The sequence below is a fragment of the Panthera pardus genome, unplaced genomic scaffold, assembly GCF_024362965.1.
Source record: "Panthera pardus isolate Hobbes unplaced genomic scaffold, ASM2436296v1 HiC_scaffold_25, whole genome shotgun sequence".
Taxonomy (NCBI): Eukaryota; Metazoa; Chordata; class Mammalia; order Carnivora; family Felidae; genus Panthera; species Panthera pardus.
Window position 1 is genome coordinate 57252031 of NW_026526821.1, and position 21643 is coordinate 57273673.

General features: G+C 43.2%; 1 protein-coding gene across 6 annotated transcripts in view; it reads right to left on the reverse strand.

Annotated features, from left to right (window-relative positions):
- IL18RAP (interleukin 18 receptor accessory protein) overlaps nucleotides 1-21643 on the reverse strand; it is a 33713-nt gene that overhangs the window by 3010 nt on the left and 9060 nt on the right. For 4 of the 6 annotated variants that reach the window (XM_019428510.2, XM_019428508.2, XM_019428511.2 and 1 more), the window contains 7 exons: nucleotides 19767-20085; nucleotides 19481-19670; nucleotides 11945-12095; nucleotides 7615-7680; nucleotides 6031-6154; nucleotides 3378-3529; nucleotides 2103-2240 (listed from right to left, as the gene is read on the reverse strand). In XM_019428510.2, the coding sequence (XP_019284055.2) occupies nucleotides 2103-2240; nucleotides 3378-3529; nucleotides 6031-6154; nucleotides 7615-7680; nucleotides 11945-12095; nucleotides 19481-19670; nucleotides 19767-20085 (1140 nt within the window). The remainder of the gene's footprint in view (nucleotides 1-2102; nucleotides 2241-3377; nucleotides 3530-6030; nucleotides 6155-7614; nucleotides 7681-11944; nucleotides 12096-19480; nucleotides 19671-19766; nucleotides 20086-21643) is intronic. The other 2 variants (XM_053890506.1, XM_019428513.2) reach the window with 2 other exon arrangements.

Consider the following 21643-nt stretch of genomic DNA (forward strand, 5'->3'; position numbering starts at 1 on the left):
AATGAGATCATAGTAACTCCCTGGCAGACTGTCTTCAGGGTTGCATGATATAACGTATATAAAGCGCGTGGTGTCTGGCTCACAGCAGGGCACAAGATAAATATCCACTCCCCCCTGCCTTCCAGATGGGAAACTCTATTTATGAAACTTGTTTTAGGATATTTGTAAAGTCTCATGGGCCTCTGTTGAGTCGATTAGTACAAATGCACGTTGATTACTGGGATGTGCTACCGAACTAACCAAGAGAGGCAGAAAATCTCAAAAGTTCGCTCATGGGCTTCAGAGTCTGGACATACCCATTCGGTGTCATATTCCAGTGCTTTGCACAATGGCTGGCAAATAGCAGTGTTACAAAATAGCAAACAATAGCGCCGGTGGCTGATGTGATGGGCAGAACGCTTGCTTAATGTGGACGGAAGAAGAGGCCTTCCTGGATGGAAATGCCAGCAAAAGAAGAAGAAGAGGGAGTGGAGGAAGTCCAGGAGACAAGAAAGAGACCCAGGAGGCTCATCTGGGAAGCGCCTCATTGCCCAGGTGGGAAGGAGGAGGCTCATTGGGCATGGCTGGCAGGAAGTGCTGTGCAGTTTAAATGTGTGAGACACCACAGTCACCTCGGATTCCTTCCACGTCCCTGTGAAACTCCAACAGGCTTGGATTTTTCTATCATCTGGAGACATTTACATTTCTTTAGTAAGAAAATTAACAAATGGGAGTATTAGAGCTCTCTTAGGTCCTCTGCAACTCTGACATTCTGCATCTCTCTAAAATTTTGGATATTCGGCATTAACTTCAAAGGACACAGCCGTTTTGCTGTAAAACATTAGATTAGCTACAGAGGGCACTGAATCACCGTGCTTGAAAACCGGCGTCTGCGTCCTCATCAGGGTAGTGTCTTGTGCAAAGTAAAAAGAGAAAGGGCAGATTTAAAAGTGTCACAGTTGATTGGCTCTTTTGTACAAGCTCTAGAATCTTAAGATAAATAACATTTTAGTAAAGGAAATATAAATCTTTTAGGGGGATGATTGAGGCATTGGCTAAATAATTTGTTCAATTCAAAAACGCTAAGAAGCTAATTAAAAAAATAAATCTCAAAAAACACTCTTGGCTGAAGGGTTTCTAGCGTGAATTTTCAATAATTAGTTGAAAGGAAGGTATGATTGATGCATCTCGACTTCTCCTTTTCCTGTAAATCTGACAGCTTTTCGCTGCATTCCCGGCGTGGGAGGAGCAGCGGTGTGGGAATTAATTATCCCAGGCAGGTAAGTAGTTATCCCCGGATTCCAGCAGAGTGGATGCTGCCCTTTGCAAGCAAGAGAACCATCCAGTAAAACAGTACACCTAATCTTAGAGACCTCCAGGGCTAGAAAAACACACCAGCAGCTCTTCTATTCTAAAGAAGCACTATCATCCTGTCTCCTGGGGAAATGGGCAGACAGCTCCATTAATTGTAATAGTGGTTGCCTTTTACAGAGTGTCACATGTTTGGGGACATTGCCACCATCTTCAAGCCCCTCATTTTACAGATGAGGCTGAGGTAATAGCTAATGGGGGCTCTGAGCCAAATCACCTGGGTCCAAATCCTGAGTTCTAACACCATCTTGCAGTTCGGTTTTGGGCACGCGATTTTACGTCTCTCTGTCTGATTGCAGGATTCAAGTGACAAAGTACCTAATACACCTGACTGGCATGGACTGTTTACCACGTGCTAGATGCTGTTCTAAATGATAAATATTTCTTAACCCAATGGGTCCTCATAGATTTCATCGTGATTGTGATCATAATCCCTTTTTCCAGAAGAGGAAACTAAGTCATGGAGATGTTAGCTCATCTGTCATATTGCGTCAGGTTGGTGAGCAGAGAGATTGTTTTCGAGCCCAACATGCTCTGCAATAGCATCGTTGATCAGCAAGATTCCTGGAAACTGGAATGAAAAGAAATTTTTTCTCCACCTGTTCCCAGTTCTCCCAGGTTGAGCCACCACACCTGGAAGGAGGTTTAAAAGGCTGAGGGGCATGACTTTATCCATCAGGGAACATCCATTTCTTGAGCTTCTCCCTCTAAGTCTGAGAAGAAATGTCAGAGGCAGGTCGGGGTCACCTTACCCCCAAGTGTCTCATCCTTGTTCTGGTAGGTTCGGTACAGCAGCACTATTTCAATCCAGTACATGTAGAGCAGAGCACCTGTGGTCAGCACGCCTGCCAGGCTCATGACGGTACCAAGTAGGATGTAGATGAACACCACTGGGGGAAACACGGTAGCCATGAACAAATGTCTCTGCGAGACCACATTTGGGTTGACGCTGTGGGCCCCCCAGCGCCTTCTCAGGCTCTATTATTTTCTCAAAATCACTGCTCTTGGGAGCATTCCTCTTGACTCTGGAAACACTTAAAATCGTATCTTGAGGGAACTGTCTTACAATGAACTGGAAATAACCCACGGGAATGGCACGTTCCTGAACAGGAAACGGATGGGGAAACTAATCATGGTCACTTTTAGTTATTTTTCCCCCATAAACCTCCACAAAACCCATTCGCATCCTTCTCATTGCATATTATAAATTATCTTCATGCCCTATCTTCCCTACAAAAGTTTAAACTTCCTGAGGCCAGGAGGCACGCGTGGCTCGGTTTCACACTCTTCACAGTACCTAACACGTGAGAACTTTCACATGCCTCTCCTGACGGGAGCCCCACTACAGAGCATCCACAACACCGAGCACAAGTTTCGTCTTATTTAAGCCTCACTAGCTGTCAAAACTTGCTTGTTCTGTAATCGGTTCTTAATTGAATGAATGAATGATATCAACTCCATCACGGAGTATCTTCTTAAGGAAATTTCAAAGCTATTCTTTATCAGGAATTTCCACTCCTCCTGTCAAAGACTGTGGTCTGTGATACACACATATCACTCTGAGCAGTGAGCAAGATGACTCTTCTCTCCTCCACTCTCCAGTACCCTACCATCATGGTCTCTGGATTCAGAAGCCAGGAAAAGAAAACCCTGAAAGGGAGCTAGGTCCTAGCACAATACCTGTTACACAAGACATGCCCTTTAGGTGTTTGTAGAATAACGGATGAGTGAATGAATGAATGAATGGATGGCAGGCTTTTCCAACACAGGCCCCGTACAAAGAGTATTAGTCAAGAGGACCAGTTCTGGATCACTGTGATGTGATTGTGATTTTGTGATTACTAGTGATGTGTCCTTGGTCAAAGTATTAAATGGTTTAATATGAGCAAAATGCATAATGTCTGGCTTCTCACAAATGTTAATTGCTATCATCATCAACATCATCAGCAGGATATTTCTTTAGGAAAATTCCTCTCCTTTCAGATAAAAGCAGTTGTGTGCCTTCTGCGGCCACCTTCCAGGCTTACCTCCTTTCTTTTCTCTCAGCTGGATGGACTGGGTCGTGTTCCCGATGGAGTTCTGGGCAAAGCAAACAAACTTCCGGTGAAGATCCCTCTGAGTGACTTCTTTCAAGTGGACAACACGCTCTATAACGTCATCCTTTTTGGTGTGTTTAACTCTAGGAAAGAAGGGGAAATACCCCACTCATTCAGCAGCATAAATTGACCACTTTTGCAGTATTTGGAATTCTTATTAGTGGCCCAACAGTTTGGATTTCGGGAGAGCTATCGGATCAAAGCATAGAAGGAGATGCCAGAAGACCATAAGATGGTCAGAGGGGGTTCATTTTTGATTATTGAATCTTCTGGGCATCGTTTTATGCATCACCAGAATTTAATTTACTGTGGGCCTCATCTGACCTCCATTACGCGAAGCATTCTCCTTGAAAACAGACTATAATAATAATTTAAGAATAATGTTGAACATGATGCACTTCCACCAAGGGCTGACCATGTTTCTCTGCTCACTCATTTTTTTTTTAATATTTATTTATTTATTTGAGAGAGAGAGAGAGAGAGAACAAGTGGGGGACGGGTAGAAAGAGAGGGAAACACAGAATCTAAAGCAGGCTCCAGGCTCCAAGCTATCAGCACAGAGCCTGATGCAGGGCTTGAACCCATGAGCTGTGAGATCGTGACCTGAACTGAAGTGGGAAACTTAACCAACTGAGCCACCCAGGCTCCCCGTCTCACTCTTTTTTTTAATGTTTATTTATTTTGAAAGAGAGGGAGAGAGTAGGGGAGGGGCAGAGAGAAAGGGAGAGAGAGAGAATCCCACTAGGCTCCACGCTCAGCATGGAGCCAGATGTGGGGCTTGATCCCACAAACTGTGAGATCATGACCTGAGCTGAAATCAAGAGTCAGACGCTTAACCAACTGAGCCACCCAGGTGCCCTTGTGCTCACCCTTTTTAACACTAAACGTAGACTATCAAGTCTCCTTCATTCCTCACAGGAACCCCCACAAGGTAAGAGTATGATCGTCCTAACTTGGCCAGCAACGCAGACCAGGCATAGAAGGTAGGTGACTGTGCATGGTCACTCTGCTTGGAAGTGGCAGCCCATGCCCTGGGTCTGGGCCATTCTGCCCCATCCAGCAAGTTATAAGTCTCAGTATTTATGCACAATTTGTGTTCTCTAAGGTTGCCAATCTACAGTCTCTCTTTACTAGCTAAGGCATCTTGCCTGGGTGGATGATATTTTAGGCTGTGTTGCTTGGAACCCTACAATACCAACACTTATTCACTGAATATTTCCTACCAATCAGGAACCGTGATGCCCTTCTCACCTCTACTGTATCTACTCCGTACAGGGACCTAGTAAAGTGGACGTAAGTGTCCACAGATTACAGATGGTACAGTGGAAGCTTACAGGGGTCAAGTCTCACATTGCCAGGGGGTGGAAAACAGAAATCCAAACCCAAATAAGTTGTGTGACTTCCCTTGTCTTAGAAGCTCCTGATAACTTTTATTGCTGTTCTCAAAATTCATCCTTTATTTTTTCGTAATGACATAAACTTTTCAAAATGATATTACATTTGTTCATTGAAATCTTTTTAAAATTCAGAAGGACGTGCTTAATACACAGTCTATTACTGTGGAACGGATCTTGGAAAGATGAGGGACTCTGTTTTTTAGTGACAGGCCTGACCAATCGGATTGAAACCCGTAATCCCGCCAGCGGCCGGAGTCCAGTTTTGTGAGGCACTGGATAGCTCTGAATAACAGAGTTTTCCTTTCTATTGAGCCCAACTGTCTTCCCCGTAAATTCTGTCCACTAATCTGGACAACAAACTAAGCCTCGTTTCCATAAAACACTGTGGTTTCCAAGTACTTCAAGATATCTCACCTCTGCATTTCCTTTTCCAGGTTGGATTTCTTCAACTATTCCTCGCTTCACATATTTTTGGTCAGAATCCTTATTATTGTGCATTTTCCTCTCCATACATTCCAGACTGTTAATGACTCTACATATTTGGATCCCTGAACTGACCACTACTCTAAATGAATGGCACTGGGAAAAATGGGGTGTGGGCAGAGGGCAGCATTCTTTCCCATTGGTTGGACGTGCTACTTCTCTTCTGCCATCCTGGCTCGGTAAGTCTGTCTTCTTGTCAGCTTGATGTTTAAATGTCAAACTGTTGCTATAAACTCAGCTTTAGGGGCACCTTGGTGGCTCCGTTTGGTTGAGCGTCCAACTTTTGATTTCCACTCAGGTCATAACTCTCTGTTGGTGGGATGGTTCGTGGGATCCAACACGGCTTGGGTCCCGTGCTGACAGTGTGGAGCACACTTGGAATTCTCTCTCCCTCTCTCTCTGTCCCTACCTCCCTCCCCCCTCAAGATAAATAAACATTTTTTTAAAAAACCCTGAGCTTTCAAACAGCTTAAATATTTCATTTTATGGCCCTATTAAGAAACTGCTTCTGATCTCAGGGTTGAAGAGGATCCTGCACTTTGCATTTCTGTCCTTTTCTATTCACCACTAGTTGGCGCCAGTGGCCACACCATCAACTGCGCGCTTGTTCATCTTGGTGAGTCCATTTTAGAGGTTTCCAAAGGTGTTTTAAAAAGTGTTCAGTGTAGGTTGCAAAGAATATGATCTGCTAATTTCCTTCTTACCTTTTCTGCTCAGGTGTTGGAACTTCCCACTCCTGGTCGGAATCTTTAATGTACCATTTTATTACAGGTTTAAAATCTCGTTGGTAGCCAAATCGTGCCGTGCAGTTAAGAGTTAAAGGCTTTCCTGAAAATGAGAGAGACACACAAAATAGGAAGGAAGTCCGTGAGGACACTTTGTCCTGTGCAGGAGGAAGACGCCATCCGAACACTGTTCACTGCTGCAATCACGTTTGCAGGATAAATAGGTGTGCCAGAAATAACCAAACATCTACCGGTCTTTCATTCACAAGCAAATAAGACCAGGTATGTTTCTCTCCATTGAGCAACACTTACATCTCAGACTTGTGACTCTTTGGTCACAGCGCTAAGAATTCTGATGTGGTTTGAGGGCAGACACCAGGAAAATGAGGAGTCCTCTCAGTGACCAGCCTGGTCTTCTAATGCTGCTATTGAGTACATAATGTGTCAACAAAGAACATTTTACTACTAACCAACATTTGCATATTAACTTAAAATCGTGAGGTTACTGTAATGTAGCTTAAAGAAGGAATTATTTAGATATTCAGCAGTTTCTTGAACAATGCACTATGGGTGGGCATGCATGTGATGACACTACCCTCTTCCTACCCTCTTTTTCTACAAGGGGTCTCCAGATACACTCTGCCTCAAATTCAATATTTTCACCATGAAATGGTTAAGGACTCCATTAAAAATCATCTTCGCACCTTAATAATGTCCCGCCCCCGCCCTTTAGGGTTTTCAAATTCATTGAAGCTGTAGGTAACTTGGCTATTTTTGAATTATTAATGTTTTTTCTTTCCTCCTTCCTTACATTCTTGTGATGCTGTGGGTATTGCTAATGCTATACCCTGATACCGCCACCTAGTGGTCTTTTACCATAGTATCTATTTTGACATTTATTTCTATAAGTATAGATGTGTTAGCATTTAAAAGAATCACTTATTTTCTTGGAACAACCAGCACTTGGTTTTAAATAGAGAAGTTCTTATTTGGCTGTGTGGGGAAAATGTAGATGTTACTGAAGTGGATAAAATAAAAGGGGACCAGAGAAAAGTCACTTTGCCCCTCTACACAAAAAAGACACCACTTGGGAGTACAAATTACTTGGGCAGGAGATGTAGTGTTCTTCCATAGGTATCTTAAAGCCCACACCGAACACCACGTTTTTAAAGGTTAATGCTCTTCAAGGTGGTAAATCGGTTACATTTACAGATTTAATCAATGGACCTAATATACGTAACCACCTGTTTCTGGGATGAGTAAGGAGAAATCTAAAATCTATTGAACATGACCAGTTCACTAGCCACCTAACATACATTATCCTACATTTCTCACTGAAACCAGATGAGGTCAGTTTTCCTTTGTCTATTTATAGATTTAAAACCTGAGGCTTAGAAAGATTAAATAACTCTCTAAGGTCAACAAACTAGCCAGTGGCTGAGTCAAGATTCACACGGAATTCTGTTTGACTTAAAATCCCAATACTTTTTTCCTTAATATGACACTTAGACCTGCTCCCAGAAGCACAATGTCATTCAATGGTGATAATACAACCCACCTTACCAAGTTCTACTTCCAGTGTGTCCTTGATGGGGTCCAGAATATCTGGCTTGAAAATAGTGTCTTTCACTAAAAGATGAAAATAGTGATTATTATTTGCATTGGGAAATCAGAAGGCCTCCTTGCTGAAGATGTGCGTGCAAAGTAGCACTTTGATCTAAATGCTTTGGCGCTCCCTCTTCGATTTTGGTGCATTGTCTACAAAGTTAGTAGGAACTCAGGTTTCCACATGAAAAGCAAGCCTCCAAAGATGAGCGTGACATCAGGTTGCAGGTGCTAGTGAAACATTAGTCCCTGATAAATCCTTGTCCACCCGGGTGTGTTTTCTTCCACACCAACCCTGCTCAACTGCTACAGACCTGAGCCCCCATTCCTGTCTTCTACAACATTGCTTTTTGGTACCATCTGGCTGAGTAGTCCGGAAGAAGAATGCACTTGAGAAAATGCCCACATCAGCCAGACCGGAGGCCAATCCTCCATCCTTAAGTTCATGGTTTATTTCAAGATAAAAGTGAGTCCGACCCTCCATTACTCATCTATGCCTGAGTTTCTGGCCACAAACTGTCAAATAGGGCTCTGTGGTCAGACTTCCTCCTGAATATGGCCCATCTCCTGATCAAGGAAAATTCATCACCTCTGCTCTGGACATTGTCCTCTTACTTCTCGGGGATCTCCTTCCTTCAATGACTCCATTATCTTCCCTGTATATTTCTCTCTCACTCTCACATACACACGCACACACACACACACACACACACACACACACTCTTTCTCTGGGTTTCTGCCCATTGGCATTTATCCATGCTCAGTCTCTTCATTTTAAAAGAGAGAACATTCCCTACACCTTATGTCCTTGTCACATTCATGCTCCTTCCTTCCAAGCCAAATTCTTGAAGGAGCGATATGTGCTCATCTCCTCCATTCTCTCGCTTCCCATGGAGTTCAATTCCTGCCCCCATCACTCCACGGAAACTGCTTCAGCTAAAGTTCCCAGTGACGTCCTTGCCCCTAAATCCACTGGACACAACTGAGTTTTTCTTCTGCTTTATTTCTCAGCAGCTTTGGACACTGTTGGGCATGGCCTCTTAGAATCCTCTCGTTTTTCGTTCCCTGCTTCCCTACTTTCCTGTTTACCTTCTGCCTCTCTGCTCACTTCCCTGTGTGTTTGGGGGCTCTTCTTCTGGGCTTCTCGTGAACATCAGTTCTCTCCCTTGTTCTCTGCTAGTGGTCTTTTGTTCTATCTACTCTCGCTGGGTGGTACCGTTCATTCTCTAGAACTGTTCCCTACTAAAGATCTTAAACCTTTAAATGATCTCTCTCCTCCATCTTCAGTTTCACTTCCTTTACAGCTCCTATCCCCACTCTCCCACTGGTACTCACTAACTTATGTAAATAATGACCTCCGTTGCCCTTCCCAAACCCAGCGATGAGTTCTCAGACCTCACCCCTGAGGCAGAGCGTTACTCCCTCTGCCCGGAGATACTTTAGCCACCATGCCCTGGGACAGTTTCCCTCTGTTCTCACACCCCTGCTCCACCCCCTTTGGGGATCCCTTCCCTTCTCCTAACCTCTCCAAGTGTTGCAATGCTACAGTCCTCGGTTCCAGGCCTTCTTCTCTCTATACTCACTCCCCAGATGAGCTCATTCAGTTTTTTTTGCTTTAGTTATTTATTTTTTTTAATGTTTTTATTTATTTTTGAGACAGAGAGAGACAGAGCATGAGCAGGGGAGGGGCAGAGAGAGAGGGAGACACAGAATCTGAAGCAGGCTCCAGGCTCTGAGCTGTCAGCACAGAGCCCCACGCGGGGCTCGAACTCACGGACTGTGAGATCATGACCTGAGCCTAAGTCGGACGCTTAACCGACCGAGCCACCCAGGCACCCCCAGTCTTTTTGCTTTAGATATCATGTTGACCACCCTCACATTTACACCTTTGGCCCTATCATCTCCGGACTGGTTTGTCCAAATTCCTCCTTGTCATTGTGATTTGGATCACCGAAAGTCCTTTCGGACGTAATGTTTAATTTCTTCCTTAGACCCTCTTCTCTTGCAGCCTTTCCTGTTTCATGAAATGGTGTCACCATTTACCATCTTATCCAGGCCAGAAAACAAAAACATCCTTGGTTTCCCTCTTCACACATTAAATCCATCATCAAGTTCTGTGGATGCACAAACAAAGCCGCTCCTCACCTCCTTTGCTAAGGCTGTGCAGTGAGCAATCAGAGATATCTTCCAAGAATGTGCATCACACCTGCTGTGTAAGTTCTTATGTATGCCGTGCAAGGCCATCCTCCATCAGCGTCCAACAGAAAATCCACCTAGTTGCCCAACCTAAAACCCAACTCTCTCTCATCCTGGATCCCTCCTTTTTCCTCTTCCTCACTCCCAATTTCCAAGTCCTTTCAGCTGTACCCTCTCCGTAGTCTCTGAGTCTGTCCACATCTGTCCATCCCCACTGCAGCTCTCTGCCCGGAACGGCATTTTCCCACCTTCCTTGGGCTGGTTGGTCCTCACCCGTCTGTTCTTGCTCGAGCGTGGTATGTCCAGGTTTGGGCTTAGTGGGCCTCTCGTATGCCCCACTGCTTCCCTTTCTCCCCACTCATCATACTGTCTAGTGACAGCCTGTGTGCCCACAAAGTGGCAAGTTCCGGGTGATCACAGACAATGTGTCCAGGTATTCGTTCTTACAGCCTGAGCACCAAGCCCAACGCCTGATACATATTAGATGTCCCACAAATACTTGTGTGAAAATGAATATGTGAAAAAGTGAATGACTGAGGAAGACAGGAATGATGACAGAGAAGGCTTGGTCGAAAGAGACGCAATCGATGTTGCGGGGAATCCCTCGGGCAAGCGAGAAAAGCAGACTCAGCCCCTGAAAACTTGATGGGCTGAGTGGCATGTCCGAGGGAAGAGGAATCACACATCCCTTGGAGGGGGCTAGTGGCACAAGTGGGGTGCTTGTGCTCTAACTTCTCCTCCAAGGAAGAGTCTAATGTAAATGTTCATTGCTGAAGTCCAGGAAAGTAGGCAGAAGTGGTTACCTTGGCCTCAAGGTGTTTAACGTAATTTGTATCCTACACTAAAAGAAGAAGAGGTAAAAATAATCGATATGTTTACTAAGAGCTAGGTCAACCATTCTGTAGCTCTTTAATACAAAGCATGGATGACTGACCCTGTTGTGTTTTGACAAGAACCATGTTTAAATTAATGACGTCATATAATTTATTCATGTGGATACTTATAAATCTGGGAAGAATGGCTCAGTGAAAAGACTGGGCCAAAATAGAGCACAAAAGAACAAACCCAACAGACCACCAAACATATAACAAGGTATTAAACTTCATTAGTACTCAGAGAGATGTAAATTGGGATTTAAAAAGGGGGAGAGAGAAAGAGGTCTCACTTGACACCAGTCAAAAAGTCTGTAAACATCAAACATTATTTGGTAATAACGAGAATCTGTTCTTCACTAAGGGGGTTATAAACTGGCAAAATGATAGAATAGTACCATGTGTTTTTAACACAAAACACATTTTGTAATATAAAATGATATTCTATTTTAATTTTTTAAGTTTATTTATTTATTTGAGAGAGACACAGACAGCATGAGTAGGGGAGGGACAAAGAGAGAGGGGGAGAGAGAGAGAGAGAGAGAGAATCCCAAACAGGCTCCATGCTGTCAGCACAGAGCCCGATGCAGGGCTTGAACCCATGAAACCAGGAGATCAAGACCTGAGCCAAAAGCAAGAGTTGGATGCTTAACCCACTGAGCCACCCGGGCGCCCCCAGTATTCTATTTTATTAATGGATATATACTTTTGTCGAAAAGCATAAAGACATAAATGGAAAGCATATAGGGTACATGATTGGACTACAGCTGGGAAGAGAAGGAGCAGGAAGGGGTAAGAGCATAGGCCTCAATCTGTCTCTGCAATGTCTCATTTCTTTAAAGAAAAAGCAAGATTCTAAGTGTGCAGAGAAACAGTAATATGTATTAAAGCTGATAGGTTCATGGTGCCACTGCTGTGTGTGAAATATTTAAAATCATTTTTTAAATTATTACAAAAACTTAGCAGGATTCATCAGTGCATGGAAAACCCAACTTGTGACAACATGAATATGATCCAGAATGAGGCCTTCCTTGGGGGACAGAATCTAGATTTATGGGGAAATTAATGTTTTCCCACATTTAAGGCTTCACGTGACTACCAGTATATGATTATCTTTTTTCTTTCCCAAAAAGGAAACCATTACTAAACCGAAGGAAGATAGCTTTAATGGGGTAATAGGGGTTCAAATCCCAAATCTTGAAATGAAAAATCTCACTTACCGATGGTTGTCACTTGGACAACAGCTCTGACTGTCCATGAACTTGTGTTATCTGAATCAGTGTAATCACATACATATATGCCCTGGTCGTGGTCATAAACTTCATCCACTAGGATTGAGTTGCTCCTTTCTTCAGAGAGTAGTTTTCCATTCTAATCCAAGGGACAAAAAAGTGAATAACTTTCTCTAACCAGAGAATTGTTAGTAATATTAGTCAAACTTATAGAAAAACTTCATAAATAAGGGCATCACCCAAGTATGAAGAGCTTCTGTTCAAAAACTGTATTGGTAAGAGTCTTATTTGCTAATGAGAGGCACTTTCACATGCAATTACATTATCTTTTAAGATCAAGGCACCAAATCTGACTAATCTTCCAAGAGTTATGTGGCCTAGTATTTCCCAAAACATGACGCAGAACCCTGAGAATATTCTAGAAAACTCATAGTACTCTACATAACTGACATCTCAATGAATTTTTTGAAAACATGTATATTTATGGTTATAGAAATTGACATAGTTTTGTGGTGGGGACGGGCTAATATAAAACTTCCTGTTTAAATAAATTTCACTCTTGGGGCACCTGGGTGGCTCAGTTGGTTAAGAATCTGACTTTGACTCAGGTCATGATCTCACGGTTCATGGGTTCGAGCCCCACATCTGGTGAGCACGAGCCCTGCTTTGGGTGAGCCCCACCTCTCTCTTTCTCTGCCCCTCTCTCACTTGTGCCCTCTCTCTCTCAAAAAAATAATAAGTAAATTTCACTCTAAAAAAAGGTGAAATTTATTTTTTTAAAGGTGAAGTGTAAATTTAAAATATTAAGTAAATAACTAAACAGGTGTACAGACATATGACAAGGAATGACTAGTGAGTGAGACACAATGAACTCATGGCGGACCCAAAGTCACGTGAGAACTAAAATGCAATTATGAACATTTCTCTCCCTTACTCAGCATATCCTTCAGGGATGCTCTTCTAAGGTCTGGAGTTCTCCCCCGGCTGCAGTTGCCATTCCTTCCTGGTCTCCTTTCCTGCTACTGCCCCTCCACTCACTTGCCATTCCCGAAATAACCATATTCCTTCATCAGCTACCTGTTTGTAAGTCTCTCCCAGCACTCTCTCCCCCTGGGTAGGCTGCAGCTCAGTCTTTAACTCCAACTCAAAAGGATGATTCTCACAGAGAGAAGAGGGTGATCACACACTCCCTGAGCAGAACCAGTCCCTTCGTGCTCCCAGACCTCCATGATCGCGCATAGCCCTCTGATCATAACGATGTGTATAGTTACCTCCTTCTCCGAAGTTGTGAAGACCAGCCTTTGTGCCAAGACACATAACTGTTCCTACACACACTGGCAGGAATAAACACAGATCCCTCCTTGCAGAGAGCACTCAGTCTAAGAAGGCAGGTCCCAAGCAATAAGCCAGAGTGCGATGCACTTGGGCGACCTTGCCTCAACTTACAAGAAGCAGGGCTACTCCCTCCAGGCCAATCAGACCTTAAGGAGTATGTAGGAATCACTCCATTAAGCTAAGTGCCTTCTCAGAAATATTTGAAATGGAGAATATATACAGGAAATAGGGCCAAGGTGAAGAGGCTGATGCATGTAGATGGATTTGGTCTTTGTGTCTCTACTATATGGCAAGCAGGCCAGGAATCGTAAGCTCTTTGTAAATGATGCGTGAATAAAGTATATATAATTGAAACATTTTGAAGTGTGAGAATCATGTAAGTTATCAGTAGGGGCTAGGACCTAGTAGGGGCTCAAAAAATCTTTGTTGAACGGTTGAGTATCCCTTTGCCAATAATTCTGTAGCCCCTAACCTCCATGTAGCCCATGGCCTTCCAATCTCCAGCGAATAGCACCTGGAGTGTGTGTCTTACCACACAGTCCAAAGCAAAGACATACACAGCGAAATCACCTAGTATCTATACAGATTATAAAATTCTTTCTCGTGTATTACCTCATATGACTCATTCCAAGGACTCTCTGACTTGGGTTGCACAGGCTTTGGGAGGAAACTGAGGCTCTGGCGTTTGTGTGTTGTTCTGTATCACAGAGCTAGCGAGTGAGAGGGCTGAGGGTCAATCTGAATTTTTCTGACTCTGAGTTTCATGTTCTCATTGAGGAGTTTCCCTTCTGTTTCCCTGCTGACTGGTAGGAGCAGGGTTTCCCCACTCCAAGTCTCTGGTGTGGTTCCTGTGGCCCAAGAAGGAACCTCAGTAGATTGGCAGGGAGACCAAGGTGGGGGGTCAGAACTGATCAGAGAGGGGCAGCTGCAGGCTGCAGTAAGTAAAAGGAAGCGAAGAAATGGGGCAGATAAGGTTAAATATCAATCAGCTGATCTCAGGGGTCAAGAACCCCTTTTCAGAGCATGGGGTAAAATTCAGAGCTAAAACCCTAGACAACATACATACAAAGAGCAGAAATTGGAGTGGAGGTGTTTCATGAGTCCCATGAGAAAGTAATGGGGAGAAGATGCAGTCGTGACCAAGACCTCAGCTAAGCTGCAGGGAGGATGGGTCAAAACAAAGTCAACCTGATTTTTTTTTTCCATGAAAAGAAAAGTATGGCTTCATATGTATTATTAAGGCTTAACAAATGGGGCGCCTGGGTGGCTCAGTCAGTTAAGCTTCCGACTCTTGATTTCGGCTCTGGTCATGATCTCATGGTTTGTGAGTTCGAGCCCCGCACTGGGCTCCATGATGTCCGTGCGGAGGCTGCTTGGGATTCTCTCTCTCTCTCTCTCTCTCTCTCTCTCTCTCTATCTCTCTCTATCTCTCTCTCTCTGTCCCTCCCTCACATGTACTCTTCTCTATCTCAAAATAAATAAATAAACTTAAAAAAGAACTTAATAAGATGGAACTAAAAGGAAACATCAAAGAAAACGGATAAGGGAGAGGCAATTTGTGTCGAGAATGATGGGAGACCCATTCTGGTAAGACGATCACAAATGATTCCAACAGAAAAGAGGGGTGCTAATAGGGCTGTTTTGCTCAGCCGTGAAACAGTCTTGGAACAAAATATGGAAGGAGGGGCATCTCCAGTGTGAACCTGTATGAATTGGGTAAGTCCGAGACAGAACTGAGGCATGCAGAAAAGAGGAACACATGAAAATAGAAACTTTTAAAGGTAGAAAATAGAACTTTTAAAGGTATGTGTGAAGCCAGAAAAACAAAGGAAATGTATTCTAGTAGGACTGTTCTTGTAATATTACCCTCTAATATCACCAAGCTCTAATACTACCGGGCAGTGCAGCCACTCCAGGGAGTACTATGCATATGGTGCTGCCTGGAGTTGGGTGACACAGTCGAGCTCCTACTGGGGCTTTCACTACCTAGTCTGGGAGGACTCTCGGCATGTACATCTTCAGCCCTATCCTCCCTGATGGACTTGACGTTTTCACATCTGTTTTAAGGATTCGTTATGTCCAGATCTGTGTCTGTGACCTCTTCTCACCCCTCGTTGAATTTATTTCTATTTTGTCAACTTCCTAAATGCTGTGAGTATATCTGAGCCAGAAAGACCCAACATATGAGTCATCTCTTTCACGTTTCCCTAAATATTTAATCTTGTATTTAATTCTGAAGATATCACTGGCACCCACCACCTTCTTTCTGTTCCCACTGCTAGTTCCCTAGATCAGGATTCACCCTTACAAAGTTCAATCACACCAACAGGAACCCCCCAATAACCATACCACATAACCAACCTACAGCCTCTGTTTCCAGCTCTAACCCTAACTACACCTCTCGGGAACTCTCCGCACCCACCATGCTGAGCCACTCACCATTCACAGAATGTGCCCCTCGTGTTTCTGTTTTCCATTGCCCATGTGCCTGTTCTTGCAGCTTCCCGGTCTCTTGCCCCAGTCATCAACTGGTAACATTCTACTCAGACATAAATTTTGTACTAGTGCTTACCTCTTAATTGGAAAAGGGTACATTATGAACAGTATAGACTGATGAGCTAGATGCTAATCTCTAGCCAAAATCTTGAATGGGTTATTTGAACAGATGCCTATGAACTCTTAAAAAGGAAACGTTGGTTAACATCAGCCAGCTCGCACTCACTGTCAACATTCAGACCGTGGCATGTTGTCTGATCATTTCCTTCCACGATAGAATGAATAGACCAGAGCCTCAGAGGAATACAGGACTACAGTAGATGTTCTGTCTCCGCTGTAGTGACTGACTCATTTGGAAAATACTTTGACGGTGTCTTTGTTAAATAAAATGTATACACATGGGCTGAATGAGTCAACATTTAGATGCCTTTTTTCAGTTAGTTGAGTAGTAATACCTCCCAAGTTGTGGATCAAGGGACCACGTATAACTAAAAGGATCGTGCTAGAATCAATAGCTGAGTCGACGGGCTGTTCAGTGCCAGTCTTTTCAGTATTTTTGCTAAGACCTGTCATGCCTGCCTCTCATCTACAAGTCACGCAAATCTGGGAGTGATGGCTAGTATGGTGGATTTCAAACTCAGAATTCCATCCTCTTGATATGCTGCCAAAACCAACAAATTTGAATTTAACAGGAATAAATGTGAAATCATGAAGACGAGTTACAAATTCTACCCAGCACAAAATTGCATTGGCCTGATCGCAGTGCTTGTGAGAAAACAACGACAGCAATAACAACAAAAAACACAAAAAACTGCTTACCTGCCAACTACGAATGAATCAACCACATAATGGAGCTGTCCCAAGGCTAATGTCATCCAGACCACATTGATACACTATTCAAAATAAGGAAGAAAGTAGCCTCTGTTTTCACTATGGGTTAGGCCACATGGGGGTTATAGCACTGAACAGATGTTAGGAAGTTGTGCAGGATTTTGAGCATTCTGAAATATCATAGCGAGAACAACAAAAGGGGCCACTGTAGGGACCTTGAAAATACTTTCCAAAAATCTAATCGAAATGATCTTTACTTCTTTTCTATTGGGAATCCCATCGATCTTGGGTTCAGCCAGTCTCAAATACTCACCAGTTCTCAGAATGCCAGGCAGCACTAGTGACTACAAGAAAACTAGGCCAAAAGGAAATGGGAAGGAGAAGTGGCCGGTCTGCGTGCGCACATTCCATTAAATGCCCGGCCAGAGACGACGCAGCAGCCACGTCATCATTGTGGCGAGTGAATGTGGCACATGAGGGAGATTGTCTTAAACCACCAATGGCAAGGGTACTCAGGGCACAGCTCTAACTGACAAGAGGCCCCCAGTGGTGTCACTGACACCTGTATCTCGGTGCCAGTGCAGAAGGACCTCTACCAACACCCTGTTATATAATTTCTCCCACGTCACAGATTTCCTTAGCTGGAGAGCAAAAAATGCCCTCTCGTTCAATGTCATTGTCATTTATTTCAGATAAAGTCTGTTGAGGCCATTTTTTATCGTATTTTTAAAAATTAGCAAAATGCAGAGGAAATGTTCTTTGAATGAATACCAGATAATTCACTTTAATCCTGACTTCTTGGTCACTTAATATTTCAGTGAAGAATCTCCAAGCCTAAATTTTTTGATGTGTCTATTAAAAATATTTTGAAAGCCCCTAGAGCCTCCACCCTGTTGGATATGCATCTGGCAGGTGCATCCCTGATCAGGAGTTTCGTCTGAATTCAATAAACGCCATGTTCTCCTCTGCTCAGCCAGTGTTTAGCACCTGTCATCTACTCTGAGATGGCTTAAGTGTGACCTGCCCACCACATGAGCACCTGGGGCTTAGCATGAAGAAAAGGAGCATTGCGTATTATTTGCTGCCTAATGTCACCAGTTCTGGCGATACACTCCTTCTGTGAGGTCTGTGACTTTTCAGGTTACTGCGTGTGTGTGTGCAAGCCAGCGTAGGTACGTGTGTGCATATGTGCATATGTAACGTGCGCGCACGCGTGCAATTAGGAAACACGACTTGATTGATAACCTCCCCAAATTTGCATCAGAAAGTACAGTTTTAAGGAGCACCATTGCTGGCCCACTTTTTGGCGGATGCCTATTCACCACCGAACACACCCTGAAATTTGCTGTCAAGACCGGGAGAAGGGAAATGAAGCTTCTTTCTGGGAATGCCATATGCCTTTCGGGTTTAGTTTACAAGTACAATATATGCAGAAAGCTAGCAACTACCGTGTGGCTTATGCTTACCTGAAAGTGAAAATAGCTTTCATTTCAGGATACTAATCATTGAAAATTCAAATGCGATTTCATCTGAAACAGCTAGGGGTAAGCCTTCTTTACTGGCCTAGGAACAAACCCACCTTGCCATAGTCAGATTTGTCTTCCTGGATCACAAATACTTTTGAACCACGGGAAGTTTTATTCTGAAGAGAACTGAAAAGAATAAGCAGAACCGTGGTCTCTTCTGGCTAACCTCATTTTAGAGATGATGAAATTAAGGTGTTTCTTAAAATTATGATTTTACTGAGGCCGGCATATTTTCATTGTCCCTTCAAAATACAAATGTGAGACCCAGAGCACACCACTTTTCCTCCTTGTGTACTTATTTCCCCAGTGGACACGATAACACCTGTCTACCCATCGTCACCAAGTCGCTGAAGAATCAAGTGATGAAATGTCTTCCACACCATGGTACCTGTGCCGCCATGACCCTGATTGCTGAGCCTTGGAACGCATAGAGCCACCAGGTAAACATGAGCCACTTTCTTGACTGATCACTGGTGATTTAAAACGACATTTTTATACTAACAGATGTATTTTGAAGTCTAATTTAAAGCTTTGCAGGATGTTTGAAGGCAAAGTATTGGACTTCCAACAATTATTGCAAGCGTAGGAGGCAATTTAAATTCTATTCTTGGTTTCCACCACCAAGGGGTCAACTGTCAATAAGGCTATGTTGAAGGAGACACCTATGCAGCATTTATATATCGGCTAGCACTTGGAAAAACTGTAAGATGTAATGATAATGTGAAGTGTTTTTGTTATGAAGCTTACTCACATGTGGTTCATAACCCGAAATGATTAGGAAACTTGCCTCTTCCTTCCCCCTCCTCCCTCTTCATCCTCACATTGCACTCCCCACCCCCACCCCCATCTCACCTGTGCAAGACACTTGTTACCCTGGCCTCCTGTGTTTGCTATAACTGCCCTCTCGGATATGCTCTCTTTGGAAAGTGTTCCAGTCTGCGATTTCATTCAGAAACCCTCCAGGATTCACTTCTTGGGGTGTCCCTTCCCCCGAGGAATGCCCACTGCTTTCCAAAGACGGTACAAATGAACCCACTTGGCCTTCTGTATTGGAAGATGGCCCTAAGGTTATGTCTCACTTCATGTGTAATACACTGGTATTCTAGAAATTTTTCTGGCACTGATCAAAAAGATGGTTCTTACGATGATAATATCAGACTCTGGCTACCTAGGAGAAAGACCACTTTAGGGACCCAGGCTTTCTCTGTAGGCGCAAGGTCAGTATTCACAAAGCTCTAGACCTCAGGTTCTCAAACCCACGTTTCCATAAAGTACCTATGGAGATGTTACCGTGAAAACCATATTCTCACATCGGTTTTGGAGGAGTCGCTCTTACCTTGTACCAGGTCACCTCTGAACTTTGGGCATCACGTTGGCAGTTGAAGCTGGGGCAATTAATATAGGCAGTGCTGCCAATAAGAAGTTGTTGCTTGTGTGATACGAAGTTATTTGGTACACACGATACATTGGTCTTAGGCTTAACTTCTAAGATGGTCTTGACACAACAGGCCTCACCCTGAGGGCTCCTAGGAGAGTTAACAAGGTCTTGTGAACGTAGAGGTTATATCCAGGTAATATAAAATTTGGGAACGTTTTCTCATAAGAATGCATGCGGGACATACCGAATCCTGGGTCTACAGATATACGACCCAGCATTATGCATTCCTGTGGTCGAAAAGTGTAGGATGCTCTTGTCCTGGATGATGTGATGATAGTTGTTAGTTATTTCCCCTAATGGATTTCCATTCTGAGGTTGAAAGTACCACTGGACATCAGACAGATCCTTACTACCACTGCAGGGCAAGTTTTCAGGGGCTTGGGTTAGTGAGAGTTGACTTCTGTGGTAAATATGGGATTTCTGTGACTCTGTGAAGTCACAAAATAAGACAAACTTCTCACTCCCTGAAGAATATTCCCAAAGAAGTTTTTTGGTGATGCAATCTGAAAACCACAAGGAACAAAACAACAAAGAGATACATTAGAAGATGAAACTCTCCCTTGGCAATGATCTTTTTGGATATGCCATCTAAAGCACAAGTAACAGAATAAAAAATAAACAAGTAAAACTACATCAAACTAAAAAGCTTCTGCACAGCAAAAGAAATGATCAAAAAAATGAAAAGACAACCTATGAAGTGGAAAAAATATTTGCAAACACTATGTTTAATAAGATATATCTGATTAACATCTAAAATGCATAAAGAATGCATACAACTCAAAAGCAAAACCAACAAAAACAAACAAACAAACAATAAACACCCAAATAAGCCACTTAAAAGTGGGCAATGAATCTGAATAAACGTTTTCCAAAGAACATATACAATTAGCCAACAGGTACATGAAAGGCTGTTCAACATCGCTAATCATCAGGGGAATGGTCTTGATATAACAATCACTATCACAGTGAAATATCATCTCACACCTGGGAAGATGGCTTATCAACGAAAAGACAAGAGATAAATGCTGGTGAGGAGACGGAGAAAATGGGACCCTTGTGCACTGTTGGGATTATAAATTGGTACACCCACTGTGGAAAACAGTACGGAGGTTCCTCAAAAAGTAAAAAATAGAACAATGATATGACCCAGAAATTTCATTTATTGGAAATGTATCTGAAGGAAATAGAAATGCTCTGTTGAGATGTTCTGCACCCCTATGTTCATAGCAGCATAATTCATGATCATCAAGATATGGAAACAACCTAAATGTTCATCAAATGAATGGATACAGAAGTTGTGCACACACACGTACACAATAGAATATTATTCAGCCATAAAAAAGAAGGAAACCCTGCCATTTGTAGCAACATGGATGGACCTTGAGGGCATTATGCTAAGTGAAAGAAGTCAGACAGAGAGACAAATACCATATGATGTCACTTATACGTGGAGACTAACAACAGAAACAAAACAAAAACCAAGCTCATAAAAAAAGAGATCAGATTTGTGGTTACCTGAGGCTGGGGTGAGGAGTGGGGGAATTAGATGAGGTGGTCAGAAGGTACAAACTTCCAGTTATAAGATACATGACTGGTGGGAATACAGTGACCACAGTTAACACTTCTGTATGATACATCTGAAAGTTGTTAAGAAAATGGATTCTGAGGGGCGCCTGGGTGGCTCAGTCGGTTAAGTGTCTGACTCTTGAATTCAGTTCAGGTCATGATCCCAGGATCGTGGGATCAAGCCCCATGTTGGGCTCTGTGCTGCGTGTGGAGCCTGCTTGGTATTCTCTCTCTGTGTGTATGTCTCTCTCTCTCTCTCTCTCTCTCTCTCTTCTCTCTCTCTCTGTCTCTTCCCCCTCTCCCTCACTCACATGCTCTCAAAGAAGAAGAAGAAGAAGAAGAAGAAGAAGAAGAAGAAGAAGAAGGGGGAGAAAATGGATTTTGGGAGTCCTCATTACAACTGAAAAACAAGGAAATTTATTTTCTTTTTTTGGTAGCTATATGAGATCATGGGTATTAACTAAACTTGTTGTGGTAATCATTTCACAATATATG